The following is an 18,634-nucleotide window of genomic DNA, read 5'->3' as shown; positions in this document are numbered from 1 at the left end:
ATGGGGTAGAGAGAGAAGATGGGAGGGGAGGGGAGGGGGGATAGTAGAGGATAGGAAAGGTAGCAGAAAACAACAGTTACTAATATGGCATTATGTAAAAATGTGGATGTGTAACCGACGTGATTCTGCAATCTGCATTTGGGGTAAAAATCGGAGTTCATAACCCACTTGAATCTAATGTATGAAATATGATATGTCAAGAGCTTTGTAATGTTTTGAACAACCAATAAAAAAAATAAAAAAAAAAAAAGAAGTCCTAATGAGGAGGTGTTCTAGTCTTTGTCTCAGTCTTTATATCGGTATCTCACCAGCTTGTCCCGCCGAGGCTCTGTGTGCTGCTGTCCTTCCAGTCCTGTAGGATAGCGTGGTTCTTTGCTTCCTCTGTTTAGTCCAGTGTAACCACCTTGCCATACAAATGAAAGAGTCTTCCTGACATTTGACTGTCTCCTAGCAGAACGCTGTTAGTTTGGGAGCCTTCTTTCTCTCTCTACTGCCCCCTATCGTCCACAGTTCATATACATGCTTTTTTTTTTTTTTTTTTAAACATCAAAACAGAGGCAAGTGTCAAGTTGTTTTCAGTAGACTTTCAAATCTATGCGACACAAGCAAGCCTATTAAACTGTTTGGTATTGGAAATAACATAGCGTTCTCAAGATGAATATTGGATGAGTTAATTGTCTGGCAAAGGTTCTTGGAGAGAACTTTTGACCCATGTGTTAAAATGGCCTCCAAAGACCAGGAAAGGCTTTGTGCATACTGTGGTCAGACAATACTGACAGGACAAATGCTCAGAAATGCACACATTATCCAGGAGAGTACTGGCAATTTCTCTGGAAAAGACTGAAAGTAGAAGAAATGTGCTATAAATAATTCTACAAAACCCTGAAGTAGACAAGACCCAACTGCCACATGCTGGCTGGCACATTGGGCATGACATTTACAAACTGTTGGTATAATTTCAAACAGCTTGCCCTGTCCTAAATATGTTTGCAGTTGGAAAGATATATTTTCGACGCTCAGTAATTTTTGTTTTATTAAAGAAAAAAAAATCAACCAAGTACAGAAGGTTTGATGACAAGTTGCAAGTGGAAATGCTTTCCCACACTAATGATTTGCTAGCATGAAAAATAGGTTATTATGGAGGAAGTTTTTCTTGACTCCTTGGCTGTAATTTATTTTAAAAGCTATTTTAAAACAGTGAGACATCAAATGCCAAGAGGCATGTGGGGGGTTACCACTACTTGCCAAACAGGGGAAATTGTCCAAAGATAAGTAAGGGTGAACAGAGTAAAAACAATTCTGTTTATTTACCAGAGAGTTTTATTTATTTATTTTTTTCTTTTCCAGAACATGGAAGTGAGCTTGTTTTCAATAACTTTGGCTGATTTACTGGAATTTATTTATTTACCTTTGAACAACAAAATTTCAAGTGCAGACTGAGAGAAACGTACATATTTCTATTGCAGACATACTTTGCTATCCCTCCAAATCCACTTACAGCATCATGCATGCTTTTTCTAATATTTTTTATCTTACCAAGGACTTTGACTTCCATTTTTATATATCGTGGGTTTTATAGGTTTTGTTTTTTCCTTTTTTATTTGTTCTTTTTAGATATACATGACAGTGGGGTGCATTTTGACACATTGTGCATACATGGAATATAGTTCATTCTAATTAGGATCCCATCCTTGTGGTTGCACATGATGTGGAGTTTCACTTGTGGTATACTCATAAATGAACATAGGAAAGTTATGTCCGATTCATTCTATTGTCTATCTTATTCCTACGGTTTATAGGTTTTTTAAAAAAGACTCGTTTTTCTTTCAATATATCCAATTTTATTGTCCTCAATGAAAAGATCCTTTGACAAAACTTTGAAAGAATGAGAATTAAAATATTAAAGCATAGTATCAGAAAGGTAGTTTAAGCAGGTAGTTTATAAGCTTCCTGAATTGTTTTTCTATTTTCTGGTTTTAAGCAATTAAGATATTCAAATAAATCAAGCAGAAGTTGATGAAGTTACATACTTATTCCATTATGACAATCTCATGTGATACTAAAAGAGAAAAAGGAAGATTATCAAATCAACTTTCAGTGAATTTATAAAGGAAAAATATATGTACTATGTAATTTCTCAAGTAAAGTTTAAGTATATATTTATTTTTTAAAAAAAACATTTCAGATATTTGAACTCAGTGTAATTTTTTTGAGGGAGTGGGTGTTACCGGGCTTTGAACTCAGGGGGGTACTCAACCACTGAGCCACATCCCCAGCTCTGTTTTGTATTTTATTTAGATACAGGGTCTCACTGAGTTGCTTAGCACCTCACTTTGGACGAGGCTGGCTTTGAACTAGCGATCTTCCTGTCTCAGCCTCCTGATATGCTGGGATTACAAGTGTGCGCACTTAACACTGCACCTAGACTCAAAACTATTTTTTACTCCAAAAAAAGACCCAATAAAAAGTGGACAAAATTTAGAGCCAGTTGGATCAGACATGGGTTCAAATTCAGTTTCTGCCATTTACTAGCTGTGTGGCCTTGGGGATAACCCTTAATTTCCCTGAATCTGAGTTTACTCCTAAGTAAAAAGGAGATAGTAACACTTACCTTCAGCATTAAAGAACTTGGCTTATAATGAGTAGATGGTAACTGTGATTATTAATAATGTATAATGTGTTATTGTTCTTTATGCTAAAGTATGTGGAATGTACATTAAGTAGCACTTGGAATGGGTCAGTTTTGTATTCTGATAATCTCATTTACTTATTACTATTGATATTGATATTAACACCTCAGTGCATTCACCAATACAGTGAGATTACATCCTTCCCAGCTTTCCCCTAAAGGATGATTATGACATTATCTGAGTTGAATTGGAAAGTAAAATACTAAGATAAGCATCACTTCTTTATATATATATATATATATATATATATATATATATATATATATATATATTCCAAACAGGGTGAATTTAAAGTGTCAGAGAGGTACCTCACCATGGACGACTTGACAACCGCCCTGGAGGAGAACAGAGTGAGGGAGATGTTTGGCTCTGGCACAGCCTGCATTGTCTGCCCAGTTTCTGATATACTATACAAGGGCGAGGTAAGACAAGCTCTTCTTTCCTTCCTGTTTTTTAAAAACATTTGCCTATAATTTAATAAACTTTTAAATGTGTGAATAAAATTTTATTTGGACCCAAGACACAGAGGGTTGTTTTATAACATGGCATTACATTCATCAAGACAGTCTGTTCAGATGAACCTGTAATGGCATATTACAACCACCTTTCCAGTGATTTCATTTAAGCTCCAACATGGTAGGAACTCAATTTTGTCTTTGGCAAATGTCATGTCTGTGTTACCTCACCTGTGCCAATGGACTTCCACTTTTATCTCTTTCCACCAGCTCACTAAAAAAGGCTCAGTAGGTAGTTAGAATCAGTAGGTAGTTTTCTGATTTCCAAAACTACTGGATATGGAATGCCATATACTTTTGAAAAATGCATTTGAATGGTCAATTCCTTCACTTATTACATCAGTATTATTATTATTAAATAGACTGCAGTATTTAAAAATTTCATTTGGCAAACCCTGTACATGAACTAAAATATTCCCAAAAAACTTGAGGATTTGGTTGTAAGTAATGTTCTCCTCTCAGTCTGATTCTGTATGTATGGTACTTTTATCTTGCCAGTGTTTTGACTTTCCCCTTTAACAAAGCTCTAATACTCATGATTAACAAGCATCTATCTTTAGAACTTAGAGACACGTGAGAATTATTCTTACAAGATGAATTGACTTAAATGGCCAGTATTAAATACAAATTCCACTGGTCTTTAAGTTCCGCCACACAATTATTTTCCTCAGCAAATCAGATTGATTTTTCTATAGACTTTAATGGTGGCTGCTTCATTGATTAAGGTTTTAGAACTTGGCTTTTAAGGGATGGTTCCTGACATAAATCCACGTACAGATTGATTGTTTCATGGGAAAAGAATTATACTGTTTTATATCAGTATTTATACTGATTATAAAGCTAGTGTTCAGTATTTTATTATGACAGTACCTAGGTAACGATATCTGTCCCCTTTATTAAAAGAAGCTCTCACTAGGTCAGATTTTTAAAAATCCAGTTATTATTTCACCTAGAAACAAGTTTATAAAGTTTCACCTTTCTAATGGTTCTGTTTTAGAAGGCATTTAGAGCCAAAAGCTACATCTAATTATCCTATTATACTAAAAGGCATAATAAGAAAAGTGTTGGAGAGTACAGCTATCTACTAAAATCAAACTACCCAAAGCCCACAGCCAGTGAGGCATGAATGGGCATGACTCACATACAGATTAGGGGCATGCAATCTCTTTCAGCACAAATTTAATTATGTTGTCCAGTATTATGGAGGTCACGGTCCTTGGAGATTTTACTTGCACCCGAGGTAGATTTAGAAGCCTCTTTTGTCAAGACTAGGCAGACTTGCTTCAATTTATATCCCAAAGCATTATCCTCAAATTATCTCATTTCTCTTTTATAGACAATACACATTCCAACTATGGAGAATGGTCCTAAGCTTGCAACCCGTATCTTGGACAAATTGGCTGATATCCAGGTAAAGGCTTCTTTCTTTTGAAATACCACAAAGGAGTTGGAGGTGTGCTTAGCGTGTGTAAGGCCCTGGGTTTGATCCCCACCACCAAAACGCAAAAATAAAAATAAAATACCACCATATTCCATGCAGGAAAAAAGAGTAAATATTACAATTTGAGATCGGTAAATTAAATTTAAGGAAACCATTCCTTCTCGTATGGGTAGGCATGAGCAGAGCAGTAATGGAAAAGAAGATACATATTAAAAGAGAAAGATTGTTAGAGACTCCAGATTAACATTTTAAAAGTAAATGTAAATTTTGATAATACTTAAGTCTCATTAAAAAGTACGACATTTTTGTTTAAAAAACACTTGAAAACAGAACAAAACACAGGAAGCAAACTGTTATCTGTGATTCCAACACTGAGGTAGAACTGCTGTACTCTTGAAGGTCTATGCCTTCAATATTGAGTAAGCCTTTGTATACTTTTAGACCATGATTTTCCCCCCAAAATGGAGTCAGATTATACATAATTTTGTTCCCTTTGCTTTTTCATCTGAAATCACTTTCTCAATACCTCTTATATAGTTCCATTGAATTCTATTATATTGATTCATTATCATTTTTTAAAGAAATCATATTATTGAACATTTGCATTGCTGATAATTGTTTGCACTTCTTTGAATAGTATATAATTGATTATTTCCTTAGGAAAAAACAATCCCCTGGTGTTGTATTGAGTTGAAGAGCATGCACCCTATTTTTTCATACCACTAGCTTTGTTTCACCCATTTTTTTTTTCTGAGCAACAACCTTCCGTAATGTCTCATCAGGCAGTCAAGCAGACATGCCAAATATCAGATAACACTGGGCTACCTAAAGAAGAGACCATTCTATAATTTACATACCGTTTACAAGTTGGAGGATTTTGTTGAGCCTAGATACTATCATTGCCTGTTACTGAAATTATCCAAAGGGAGCGGAGACCAATATTGAAAAGTCAAATAAAACATGATACATTAGGTAATGTCAGATGATATTGAGTCATAAAACTAAGCAGATTTAAAGGTGGTTGGGAATGCAGCAGGTACCTAGAGAGTAAATGAGGTTCTTGGGTAGTGATAAAAATGGTATTCTTTTAAGACTTACTCAATAACTTTTATGTAAGCTTTATGGTATTAAAAGGAAAGAATGGTTCTGGGTTTTGAATCAATGAGCTGCCTTACTTCAACAAAGTTTTCTCTAAGAATTTTCTGTAAGCTAAAAAAAAAAAAAGAAAAGCAAAGAAAACAATTTTCATATTGGAAGAGAGAAAAAATATCACTCAGTTTTTTTCTGCTTTTGTATGCAGAAACAAGTAACTTGAGGGATAACTAATAAACAATTGCTGAATTGATGGCTCAAACATTTTAATTTTTTTCAGAGTTGTCTAAATAAACCTGTTAAGATGATAAATCATTGCAGTTTTGCTCAGATAAAGAACATAAATGGAACAAAAATAATCATAATCGGATAGATTGAGAAAGGCTTTTTCCATAGGAATTTAGAGATTTTTAGGAGGGGAAGAAGTGTGTCCATAAATGAGAAGAGAGAAAGATTGCTTCTGAAAATTTTCTTGCACAAATTATACATTTATAGCAGCTAATACCTAAAATGAGATTTCAGGGATGTCTTTTGAAGATTATATAAAATAAGAAAATTTAAGTGCTGGAGATGTAGCTCAGGGTGAGCACTTGCCTAGCATGTGTAAGGCCCTGGGTTCAGTCTCCATTACTGCAGAAAATAAAATAAAATTTAAACTCACTTGATTTGGTTGTAAAGGCTTCACAGAAAAGTCACTATATTGAGAGAAATTCCACCACTGTGCTGGAATTGAAAGAAAGACCTAAGCATAAATGTTCAGTAAACATAGTCATGGGAAGGAATCACTAGGTGGCAAAGGCAGAAAAGGGACTCATTGGCATTGAGATGCTGACATGTATGCATGAGACCCAAAAGTATGAATGAGAAGCGCACACACACAGAATTTGTGGGCAAGCTGGGAATCCACTATTAAAGTTCTCAAAAAAGAACATTTTTCAAAGCAATATCATGGAAGCCGAATGTTAGTGACTAAAGAAAATGTTCCTGAACTTTCCCCTCTAATTTTATATGCTCTCTGTGTGCCTTAGTGCCGTGACTAAGAAGAAATTCATAATTCCTCTTTTCACTTTAGGTAGTAAAATTTAATGGTAAAAACCCTAAAAGCTAATGATTGATTCAGAGCCCCACAGTGAACAAAGAAACAAAGGGATACTGTCAGGGGACATGTGGGCAACTACAGCCATTCTGAATTAACCACAAACCAGAAGCTCCACATCTGCTCCACACTGAGCCACAGAAGACCACCCTTCATAGTCTAGGACCACACCTTCCTTCTTCATTTATTTTATGCCTGTGTGCACGGAACCTAAAGTCTCAAAATTGTTCTCATACAAGATGGCAAATTGGTGCTATCGGCCAAGCTACTAGGTTGTCTGTTTCCAAGAAAAATAATTTAAGTAATTACTAAAGAAAAAGCATGGCATTGCATCATGCTTCACATTTGATCTCTTTTGGCATTACATGGAAACACAAATGGTTCCTACAAAGCACTCTGGTAAAATTGAAGATGAGGGATACAACAACCACCAAAAAAATTTTTTTTCAAGATTCTTGCCAGAATGACCCAGGGGGAAAATTCTTCTTAACCACAGATTTGACTTTCATTTTAGCTTCTGTACTTCTGCATGAGTCAGAATCTCTGAAGTTAAGTATTCATCCCATCATCTCATTTAGCTAATTACCCATATTGCTCCTTGAGTCTAAGATTACTCCACAAATAACCTCCAAGAAGGGGAACATTTCCAAGAATAGTTACTTTCTTTTTCCCATTTTTTTTGTTGTTGTTGTCATTTTTTTAAGCAACAACAACAACAACAAACCCATGTCTTTGTTCATATTTAACCAAGTGTAAACTTGGAGAACATTCGTCATGTTGTCTGTTTCTTTTCTCTCCTATCAGACTTTGCTGTTCCAGTTACTCACCATCATATTAATCTTTGCCCCCACTTTGGGGTCCTCTCTTTTCTCCAAAGGGTGCTGTGCTCTCTGATGCCACCCATCTTTGCAGCACCTTGTACAGTTTGCATGTCTGATAAGGTCTTGGTTATCTTCAATACTCATCTCAAATAAGTCTCTCTTGAACATTAACTCTTTCCTGCATCCCAAATACACATACACTCACTTAAGTGTTACACTGACCATAGTTTCAGGGATTACCATCTAATACATTATAATGGGCCACACCCGTATACCCTGTTTTGAAAACCCGTTCAGATGTTGAAATTGTTTATTTTCTTGTCATGCCCCAGGGTTCACACAGGTTCTAGGGCAGAATACATAGGCCATGGTGCTTCTTCAGAGAATAAATAAAGCAGTGAATAGCTAAGTAAGACACCAGGAGAGTACCAAAGAGCAAAAGATCTTTTTTACTTTTGTTTATTAACACATACTAAGAAGGGAGAGGGAATATCTTGAAGGATGTTGTTTTAGTCAGTTTCGTGTTGCTAAAGTGACATATCTTGGGCAACTAACTTTCCTAAGAGAACAGGCTTATTTAGCTCACAGTTTTGGAGGTTCAAAACCTAACATCACCGAGCCTCATTGATTTGGCCTTTAATGAGAGGAGGAGATCAATGACAGCAGTGCATGTCACAGCAGCTGGTTACATCTTGAGCCAGGAAGCAGAAGGGATGGGCCAGGTTCCTTTTTAGGTTATGGTCCCAATGACCTAAGGACTCTCTCTAGGTCCCACATCACAAAGGTTCTACCACCTTTCAGTAACACCACCCTGGGGACCAAGCCTTCAATCATGGACCTTTGTGGGACACCCCAACCAAAATCCAAACCATAGAGAGTGTCAAATTATTTTTCAACAGAAGACTTTCAGATTTTCCAGGTGAGATACACATTGACACTGCGACTGCTATCTGGATCATATAAAAGCTAGAACCTGACTCTTAATCACCAGCGGTAGCAGTGTGAGTGACCAGCATGGCTGCCATTGAGGTTTCAGAAAGTGGGGCGTAGTGACTGCCAAGACCCAAGGATAGACATCTTAAGTACTTTAGGAGAGAAAGGCTAAAAGGGACCGGAGCAGGATCCCTATTGATTCTGGGTCACCTGATGGAATCAAAGTCTGTTTTCTCACTTTCTCACTCGAAGCTTGAGCTTTGAAAGCACAAATGACTATTTAGCAGTTATTATACTTTTTTGGTTCTCAATAGAGCAGCTCAGTTACTTATGTGTGGGGTTAGAAGCCTCTCCAATATCCCAAGCTGTCCTCAGTGTACAGGAGAACTTTCGCTCCTGATTACCCTGATGACTGACTTCCTTGACCAGTTTCCAGCCCCTGCGGTTCACAGCACACCCTTTTCCACATGTTACAGAACTACAAAGCTTTGCCCAGCCCTTCAATAGTGTTTAGAACAACGATGACAAATTACTAGCTGGGGGCGGCACTGGTTATATTTTTATTGGCATTGCAGAGAGTGAGTACATGACACACAGGTTGTCCTTGTGTGTTGCCAAGAATTTTCTGCAGAATGTAAAGGCACTGAGCAAAAGCCGTATGAAATTATTTGCCGTATGTATCTCAAATGTGAAGCAATGGCCTTGTCATTAGTCATGTTTTGGTTTGGGGTTCTAACTGAAATGTTAAAGAGATTGAAATTCTGCACATCATACTAAACATGTGGGCTCAAAACACCCTTCTGCAGATGTAACCTAGTCTGCCACATTGCTTTGGCCCCATCTCTGATTCCAATGAATAAAGCTAAGTAAATATGACTTGGGATGGGCCTGCGAATGTTGGAGGTTCCCTGTGGGTTTTGTAATGACGTTGACAAGAGTACAAACTGAGCATCCCTATTCCAAAAATCCAAATTCGAAACTTTTTGAGTGGCAACATGATTTCACAAGTCTAGTGGTTCATTGTACACAAACTTTGCATCATGTACAACATTATTAAAAATGTTGTATAAAATTACCTCCACACTGTGTATATAAGGCATATAGGAAACACAGGTGAATTTTGTGTTTGGACTTCAGTCCTGTTCCCCAAGGTACTTCAATGTGTATATGCAAAAATTCCAAAACAAAACTGAAATTCAAAGCACTGGTCCCATGCATTTCAGATTGGAGATACTAGATCTGTATAATGACTTCTTAGCTCATGTAGGCATGCTTTCTCTTTCCCTTTCTTCTGTGAACTCCTACTTTTAAGGAAGGAATTCTTAGCTTCACTAAAATCTTCCATCTCTACTTAGAATTATTTTTCCTTGAAAAATTGAATCATCCATCAGTCCAGCGAACAATTTGATGGCTAAATAACTAGGTCTTCACATGATAAGTTATCTGGAATAATAGTACATTTCTTAGATAAAGCTCAGAAAGCTACAATTTTACATAAAAGTGTGAATTGCAGGATGAGAGGGGTCAAACTGAGTCGGTATCATGCAGGTCTGTAGAGTGATATGGACTATGTCATCGTAACCAAAATTGAATTTTGACCATTTATAAAACAACTAATTAAAGTACATTTACTTTAACCATTGAGATTCAAGGTGAAGTGATAGTGATCATGATCCACAAAATGTCCATACACCAACTCTCAATTATTAGTGATGATAAAAGTGTCAGAATCCAAATAAAGAAAATAAAACAAGTGCTTTGCTCTGAACCTTAAACAATGTAGACATCATACATAAATGAGGCACCATTTGGGCGTGTGTTGTCTGATGTTTGCCCTTTTGGGCAGCTGGATCTGATGTGGACTAAGTCTCATGTCACTTGGCTTCCCTCATACTCTTTCTGGTCTGAACCATAGGCAGTGTGTAGACTTTGTCTCAATTCCCACTATTCTTATGTATTTGATGGTTTCTGCTCTGAGTTTTTAAAAATGTCTTAGGAGGGACACAGTACTGCACAGTGTGATTCAGGAAAAATAACATTAGAGGCAGGAGAGCTGGGCTTGTGCCTAAGTGTGATCAGAACCTTAGAGTCCTTGTGTATGAAATGACAGGCTTGGATTAAGATTCACTGCTGTTCACACTCATGATTTATTCTGTTCTGGTACCAGGAATTGAACTCAGGGGTGCTTAACTACTGAGCCACATCCCCAGCCCTTTTCATTTTCTACCCTAAGAAAGGGTCTCGCTAAGTTACTGAGCCTGGCTTTGAATTTGCAATCCTGTTTTAGCCTCCCAAGTTACTGGGATGAGAGGCATTTACCACCACTCCCTCACACTTGTTTGTTTTGTTTTGTTTTTAATATTTTTTTTTAGTTGTAGATGGGCACAATGCCTTTATTTATTTGGTTATTTTTTTATGTGGTACTTAGGCTTGAACCCAGTGCCTCACACAAATGAGGCAAGTGCTCTACCACTGAGGCACAACCCCAGCCCCTCACACTTGGTTTTTAAGCAGAACTTTCTTCAAAAGAAATCTTTCCTGGAATCCCAATATATAAAACAGCTAAAAATAAAATTATCCTGAAGTAAAGAAATAACATCTGGAGTCTCTTACTTGGGTCTTGCCCTATATTTAAGATGGTTGGTAAAGTCCTTTCTACTTCAGAAATTCTGATTCATACTAATTTAAAGTTATATTAGGGCCAAGTAAACCAGTTCATGTGGAAAGGGACATGGTCTGAGTGATTCAGGCGAACTCAAAGTGACAGATTCAATGCCCTGATTCCCTGGGCTGGGAAGACGTACTCCAGGTCTGTCTCCACACACACACGTCTTTGTGGACAGGTAGAGGGCAATCAAAGTGATGGTCGAGAATGTGAAATTTGATATGACAGAGACCTTGCCTAAGATCTGGGATCTTAAGTACAGTGTTAGGGAAGTTATTTAACCTCCGTAATTAATAATATTCAGCTTTCTCATCCATAAAATGGGATTGATAATAGCACCTACTGTCTGTCCTTAGTTTCTGTGAGGACTGAATGAGGTCATAAGTCTGGGAAGCTCCTGGCATGCAGCCTTGCTCAAAGGGTGACAGTTTATTTAAACACAGGTGTTTGTTGAATGAGGAAACGAATATTGAATATAAAACTGGCTTTCCATTTCTGGCACGTAATATCTTTGTTTCATTAATTCTAAGTATTAAAATTCAGGTTTGTTTCATAGCAGATTATTTGCTAGTGCAAATAAGCAAATTCTATTCATGATACTAGCTACATGACTTTTAAAGGAACAGGAAAAATTGGGATGCTAACATATTACAAACAACTTTGACTTAGAGACAATCTATGAGGATCTTCAACTTCATTTTGTGCATGAACATGAAATAAGTGCACTTCAGATTCAGCGGGAAATGCATCCCCAGATTTTCTAATTCCGTAAGTCTGAGCTGGGTCCTGGAACTTTCCATTTCTAACAACCTGATGCAAGTTGTGTGAGGAATACACTTGGTGCAGCACTTTTTTAGAGAAGAGATAACAAATAGTCAATTTAACTCAGTTACTTTGCTTGCAGAACAGAAGCTAAATACAGAAATAGTGGTAAGAGGCTTGTACTTAAATGATACATGAAGGACACACACCAGCTATAAATTTGTTCAGCAGTCATTATAAAAATTTGTGATTCTTTCTAGCTATTTGTTTGTTTTTTTTTTTACAGATCTCCTTATATACAACTTTCTTATATTTTTGTAAGCTCTTTCTTTCTCGTTCTCTCCTGCCCGCTTTCCTTCTCTCTCTCTAATGTTATTTTTAATATGAATATATATGCTTTTAATGTTCAAAACAGAAGCGAACTCTTTGTATAGCTTTGGTTGTGTGAAGTTTGTTTATAACCTATTCCCACACTGTGAGCTTTTGTACTGACTCATGTTTTCTTGCTTTTGTTCTAGTATGGAAGAGAAGAGAGCGACTGGACAATTGTATTATCCTGAATGAAAAATGCAGAAAATCTACTGTATGCTTTTGGAATAGACTGCTGCATTTGAATTATGATAGATCTTTTTGCCTACCTGTTAGTAGTTGTGCATAATGTAGTTTGCATTATTAGTGTGTTACAAGAATGACTTTTTTCCCCCTTGTGCCAGAGAACATGAATCATAATTGTCAAATGGTGTTTTGTAGGCTTGGTAGTAGTAGCTTACCTTCCTACCTTTTCCCAGAAAGATAATAATGTAAGCCATATAACAGAATTTTCCTTAATAATTTGAGTGCTTCCCTTAGTAGTTCACTCAGATCCAAAAATGTTTATTCTTTAGAATAAGGTATGGCTCCTCAACCAAATGAGATGTGTGTGTGTGTCTGAAAGCTAATTTGAATACTTCATAGGTAATGTTTCTGGTGACACATCATTATCCTCAGAAGCACTCAGAAAGTGCTTTATTTTAAAATGAAGATTCTAAAGAAAAACTGGATTTCCTTCCATCATTGTGTTTTTCAGGCCCTTAAGTCCACCTTAAGGTAAATACCTCCCGTCTTCAGGTATCTCAGTCTGCTGTGAGCTCACCTGTGCATCCGTAAAACCTGGGCACATTGCTGCCACTGCCTTTCCATATGGCTTTGTAACTGGCTGTCCATGGGCTCCTACCAGACTGAGGGCCTAATGCCTTATAGATCTTTGTATCCTCAATGCCTGGCACATGGTAGGTACTCAGTAAATGTTTGATGCGAATGAACAAACGAACGAATGAACATATAGCTTCTATAGAAGTAGTCCTTCTCTGTTTCTGTATTTTGAAACCTTTATTAGAATTTGTGAACAATTCTGATGGTGTGTAATGTTTACCTCATGTTGTCTTTATTTTCCATGGACTCCAAAGTCATTAGAGATACTGAGAGGCATAGTTGCAAGCATTGGTTCATGTTTGCAGGCTATCTTGGAGTGGAAGCAATAGCTCTAGAGAATTCATGATATTATAGCAACCAAATGAAAATGACAGATGTTACATGTTAAGTGTTAAATGCAAAAGAAATCAGAGGTGAAGGGGAGGGGAGGAAAGAAGAGGAATCCTCAAGTTTTTTCACTCTTTGTGCAGGTACTCTTTTCTGTTGACTGGGGATTGAGGGAGCATGTGGTTAGGATACAGGGAGAGGATACAGGAAGAGCAATTACTGATGATATTTTCCTCGTTTGGGAGCTGTGAATTTAAAATTGTATCCTTTCCTGCTTTATCTATGGGAAAGTCAAATCTTGACAGAAAACATTTACCCTTGGTAGGTCAACTCTCAGACATTGTAGTTTGCTTTCCCTCAGTCCTAATAACTTTCATCTTGCTGATCATATTTCATTCTCTTTTCAGAGCAAAGGAAAAACATTCTAAAAGTTTGATGCATTGGAAACATTTCCTCGAGGCATTTAACAACACATAGCAAATGGGCTTTGATTCTTTTCCAAAACTTTTAGCTGTAGGGTCTCTTTTAGAGAGGACTGGTAAAATGAAAATTAGAGAAGGCTAAGATGAAAAGGAATAGTAAAAATATCTTTTAGGGGCTTTTAATTGGTGATCTGCAGTCTGGGGCCAGTCCGTTCTCTGCAGCCTAAGGTACTCTTGACTCCTCTGCACATGCTCAGTGAGGGTATGCATTTGCCTTTACTGAGTCCCTTGACCTCCTTCTTAATATAGCAGTCCAGAAAAGAGTTTCAGGTAATTTTAACTGTCAAGTAGCACATAATAACTAGACTCTGGGTCCCTTGAGAAAGGGAAATTACTTGTTTGCCATACGTACATTTTATACTTTGCATTTCTAAATTTAGTTAGCCCATTGTGAAAGCTAGAGAACACTATGTTTATATGATTTCTCTCATAAAAACATAAGAGCACGTTAAGCCCTTCCCACCAGACTCGGAGAAGACTAAGGATATGTATTTTTAAAAACTAGAGACCTCCATTCTCTTAAGTAAAAAAGACAGGAAATTGACCTTGACACTCACTTGTTAAATAGATTTAAAAGGAACATCTGCACTTCTTTTTTTCTTGTGCACTATTTGTTTAATTGCAGTGGGGTAATACAGCAAGTGTCACATTATAACTAGGCAATTATCCATTCTTCAAGACTTAGTTATCTTAACACTAATTGATCATTTAAGGCATAAGATAGTCTACCATTAGGAACATGTGAGGCTAATCTGCTCAAAAAGATCAACAAATTAATATTGTTGCTGATATTTGCATAATTGGCTGCAATTATTTAATGTTTAATTGGGTTGATCAAATGAGATTCAGCAATTCACATGTGAATGAATATAAACAGAACTAGTGGCACTTAAAATGATAATGATTAACTTATTTTGCATGTTCTCTTCCTCCCACTTTTTCCAGTTTCTACAATATCAGACCGAGTTTGTCAGCTTTGCCTAAAACACATCAGTAAAAATCAAGATCTTAAAATGCAGTATTCTGACATAGACAAGACCTGAGAATTTCCCAAAGAGATTTGCTATTAGAAAATTCTGGTTGTTGTTGTTATAGTCATTAATCAAGTATTCAATTCATGACACACCAAAAGAAGGGTCTGGGTTATGTACCACACCCTCCATTATAGCTGGCAGGTGAATGCATCGATATAATACCTGTTTTAGCCTTTGCTCTCAAAAGCACAAAGGAAAAGGGATAAGAAGGAAATGACTAATAATCCTTGTTAGGGAATCATGTTCTTTCTACTGATAAACACTTCCAATTCTCCCCCCTCCCCCACAAAAGACTGTTATAAAAAAAACCAACACACAAACTATGTGGTGGAATGTGATGTCAGCTTTCCTGAAGATGAGGGGAGCATCCATTACGCATCCTGGATTAAAGTTTCTCTCACCAAATGAGTTTTATTGCTTGAACAAATTGTACCTAAACAGGTAGTCTTACTGGCCCCAAGTCTGAACACTCTTGGCCCTTTGGAGGCAACGAAAGCATTACTTTGTCAAAAACACTATAGGAACTTTTTTTATTAAGTCTGTGTTAGGGGGATGGTGCTGTTGAAGGCATCCACCATGATAACCATATTTCTTTCCCTGTCCTACTTAATGCTAGATCATGGTATTCTGTTTCCCCTTTTCAAGCCTATTAGTTTTGCCTTTCCAAAACTGTTAGTTTGCCTTACCCTCGTAATTGGGAAAACAGAAGACAAGCAGACGAGCAAAAGACTTACTGTTCATTTTGCATGAGTTGTATTTTTTGAAATATTTAGAGCAATATCAGATGTACCAAGGCAAAGGACTTAGGGGTTTGAGAAACTCCTTATTTCATGTCCTGATTCTAAATACAACCAAAGAACCCTTCCTTTCAATGTGGATTTCTTCCTACATGGATATGGAAAACCTTAGCAAGGGGCACAACTTTTCAATAAACATTACTTGACAGACAAGATCGTGGGGATTATAGATCAGGTGATAAGTGTTGATGGAGCACCCACAAATGTGCATCTCACACAGCAGCAATAGGATAGGAAGCTAGTTTTAAAAAATAAATAGCATTACCTCTTGGAGTTTATCATCTGTTACTTGAACTAATTTTAGATATAAAAGCAGAATTTAGTAGCTAGATTATAAAGAGAGGAAGACCAGAGCATATCTCTCTTCTCAAGAAATTGCAATAAGCATTTCATCTCACTTTTTGAGGAAAATGTTCTGTTTTCATTCCTTTCCTTTAGTGGAGTACTGCTTAGAAAGGTTAGTACTTAGGGTTATTTGCCCCCTGAGTGTGTGGGGTAGTGACTTTCTGGCTTGCTAGTTACCATCAACCTGGTACACTGTGTCTGCATTCCTCTGGAGCAGTGTTGAGTTGTCAAGCTACATCTAACAGAGCACAGCCTACTTCAGTCAGCATCTTAAAGTCAAAGCCAGATTACATTGAAATAAAGAAAATGATCTTGGGAGTCAATCTTTCAAGCTGTTTAAACCATTAGCTAAAAGGTGATAGATCCAGCTACTCAGAAAATAACTTTCACATAACCATGATTTTTCACAGTTTGAGATTTTGAATAAGAAAGGCCACTTAAGGTACTGCAAAGAGATTAATTTTTTATCATTGCTGGAAAGCCCCTTTAAAATGTGAAACCAGAAAAAGTAATTTATTTTTTCCATCTTCAACATACATACCATAATAAAAGATCTCTCAGATATTTAAAATCTACTAGACACAAGTCTTAAAGTTTTAAGTCATCTGTCCGTGATGGACCCAATGAACATGACCTAAAACCCAAGTTGCATTGTGATCAGTGTATGTAACCCACTGTCAGAATGGTGAGAATTCATGGAAGCTATGCTACAGGAGTGGATTAAAATACAGTTTCATTGGATTTCTCTGCACACCCAATATCAATTGCTGGGTTCCTTGTTGTCCATTATTGATTTATGGGAAAAAAAAAATTAGTGAGAGACATCAGATGAAGAATAAGAGAAAGTAGAAATTAAAACTTGCTTCTGGGTTGGCCTTTTTCCAGGTGTTGGGCTCTTTGGCCTTCCATGTAGGTGCCAAACACAAGCCGTGCCATTAAGAAGTGACTATAGTAGCCAATCCATCAGATATTAGTACTAGGCCATGACCTCAAGCTTGTAATCTGAGGGTATTGTTATGTAGGAACCATTTTAGGTTACTACCAATTTGGATGAGACTTTTTAATAATTGCATAGTCTAAAAGATCTATTTCTTCAACCAGTTTTTTCTGACTCATGGAAATTCTTGAAGCCCAATAATATGTGACAAGGGGTAGATTGTGGCCATTTTTCCCCCTTAGAAATACTATTTACCACCTTTCTTTGGTGAAGATTAACTAATTTGGAAATTGGTTATTATATGTTGTTTTAATGAAAATTTGCAACACGAATTAATTTCCCAAGGCCAGTTTGACATGGACATTAGAGTTGTTCCTAGGCTTAAACAAAGGAATACAAATATCCTCACTTTCTACATTACTGATAAGTTTTAAAAGAGTATAGGAATTATGTCAAGAGTATGGCTACAATTAGATTTTAAGTATGTCTTAAAAATAAGCTAGCCAACCCCTGTTGCATATGAAAATTCTGCAGATGTTTCTCTGGTCACTTAGAACAAGGATGGTCCTACAGGATCCTCAGCCAGCTGATACATGAAGCTAGAGCCAGACCCATACTTTCAAAGAACTTGCGCCTGCTTGATACGGCAGCCAAGGGCAAATAAGTAGTTTGAGGCAGTTTTTAAATCAGAGCTTAAGGATAGGAACAGCATCTAAGGTTAACCAGGGAATTTGTAGAACCTATTCTTTTGTATCAGAATCTGATTGTAGTTACTGTTGGAATGATGAGCCCTAGAATCAATTTCTCTTCTGTAGTCATTTTTTGAAGTTCTCTTTAAGAAGTAAGTAAGTAGGAGGAAATAAACATTGTAAATGAGGATTGGCTTTCATGAAAAATTGTTTAAGGTTATGGTGAAAGGATTTTGGCTGACTACAGTGTAATAATGGGAATATGGAAAATACAGTGGGTAAAAGAAACTACCTCATTCTTTGAAGGTTTTGTAGAAGCACAATTAAACATTCTAAAATGGCTTTGTTGCACAAAAGCCATCTGGTGTGAAGAACTCTATATTTGTATGTCTAAAGGACCTGGAATAATTGTATTTTGTTGGCAACAGAGACATTCTTTATTGTTTGCAGGTTCCTCATCAAATCAGCAATTATGCACAGTTTCTGTCATCAATAAAACAACTTAAAGGAATCCTGGTTGTGTAGTGTTGTGAAATTGGCATTGTTGGGTGCATGAAATAATAATGCTTAATTACCATTTTTATGATGTCCCAAGGTTTTTGGTCAGGGGATATGAATGTAGTGTGGTATTTTTAAACGAAAACGACATTGAGAAAGTGAAAAGGGTTGAATATCACAGAAAGACCTGATATCATATATTTGGAGAGAGTCTAAATATGTCTCATCTTCAGACATATGAGTGAGAAACACTATGGGCATTTAAAATCATCCTTTTTCACTGGTTATGAATTTATATTCAATAAAATTTAGCTTTATA

General features: G+C 36.7%; 1 protein-coding gene across 2 annotated transcripts in view; it reads left to right on the top strand.

Moving 5' to 3' along the window:
• BCAT1 (branched chain amino acid transaminase 1) overlaps window positions 1-18,297 on the top strand; it is a gene marked incomplete at its 5' end in the record, with an annotated part of 108,093 nt that extends 89,796 nt beyond the window's left edge. For both annotated transcript variants that reach the window (XM_081309853.1, XM_081309852.1), the window contains 3 exons: window positions 2,972-3,112; window positions 4,542-4,616; window positions 12,534-18,297. In XM_081309853.1, the coding sequence (XP_081165979.1) occupies window positions 2,972-3,112; window positions 4,542-4,616; window positions 12,534-12,575 (258 nt within the window). In that variant the 3' untranslated portion in view covers window positions 12,576-18,297. The remainder of the gene's footprint in view (window positions 1-2,971; window positions 3,113-4,541; window positions 4,617-12,533) is intronic.
• Window positions 18,298-18,634: the final 337 nt, after the last annotated feature.

This window comes from Spermophilus citellus (assembly GCF_964194105.1).
Source record: "Spermophilus citellus genome assembly, chromosome: 10".
Taxonomy (NCBI): Eukaryota; Metazoa; Chordata; class Mammalia; order Rodentia; family Sciuridae; genus Spermophilus; species Spermophilus citellus.
This window is presented reverse-complemented; position numbering and strand designations above follow the sequence as displayed.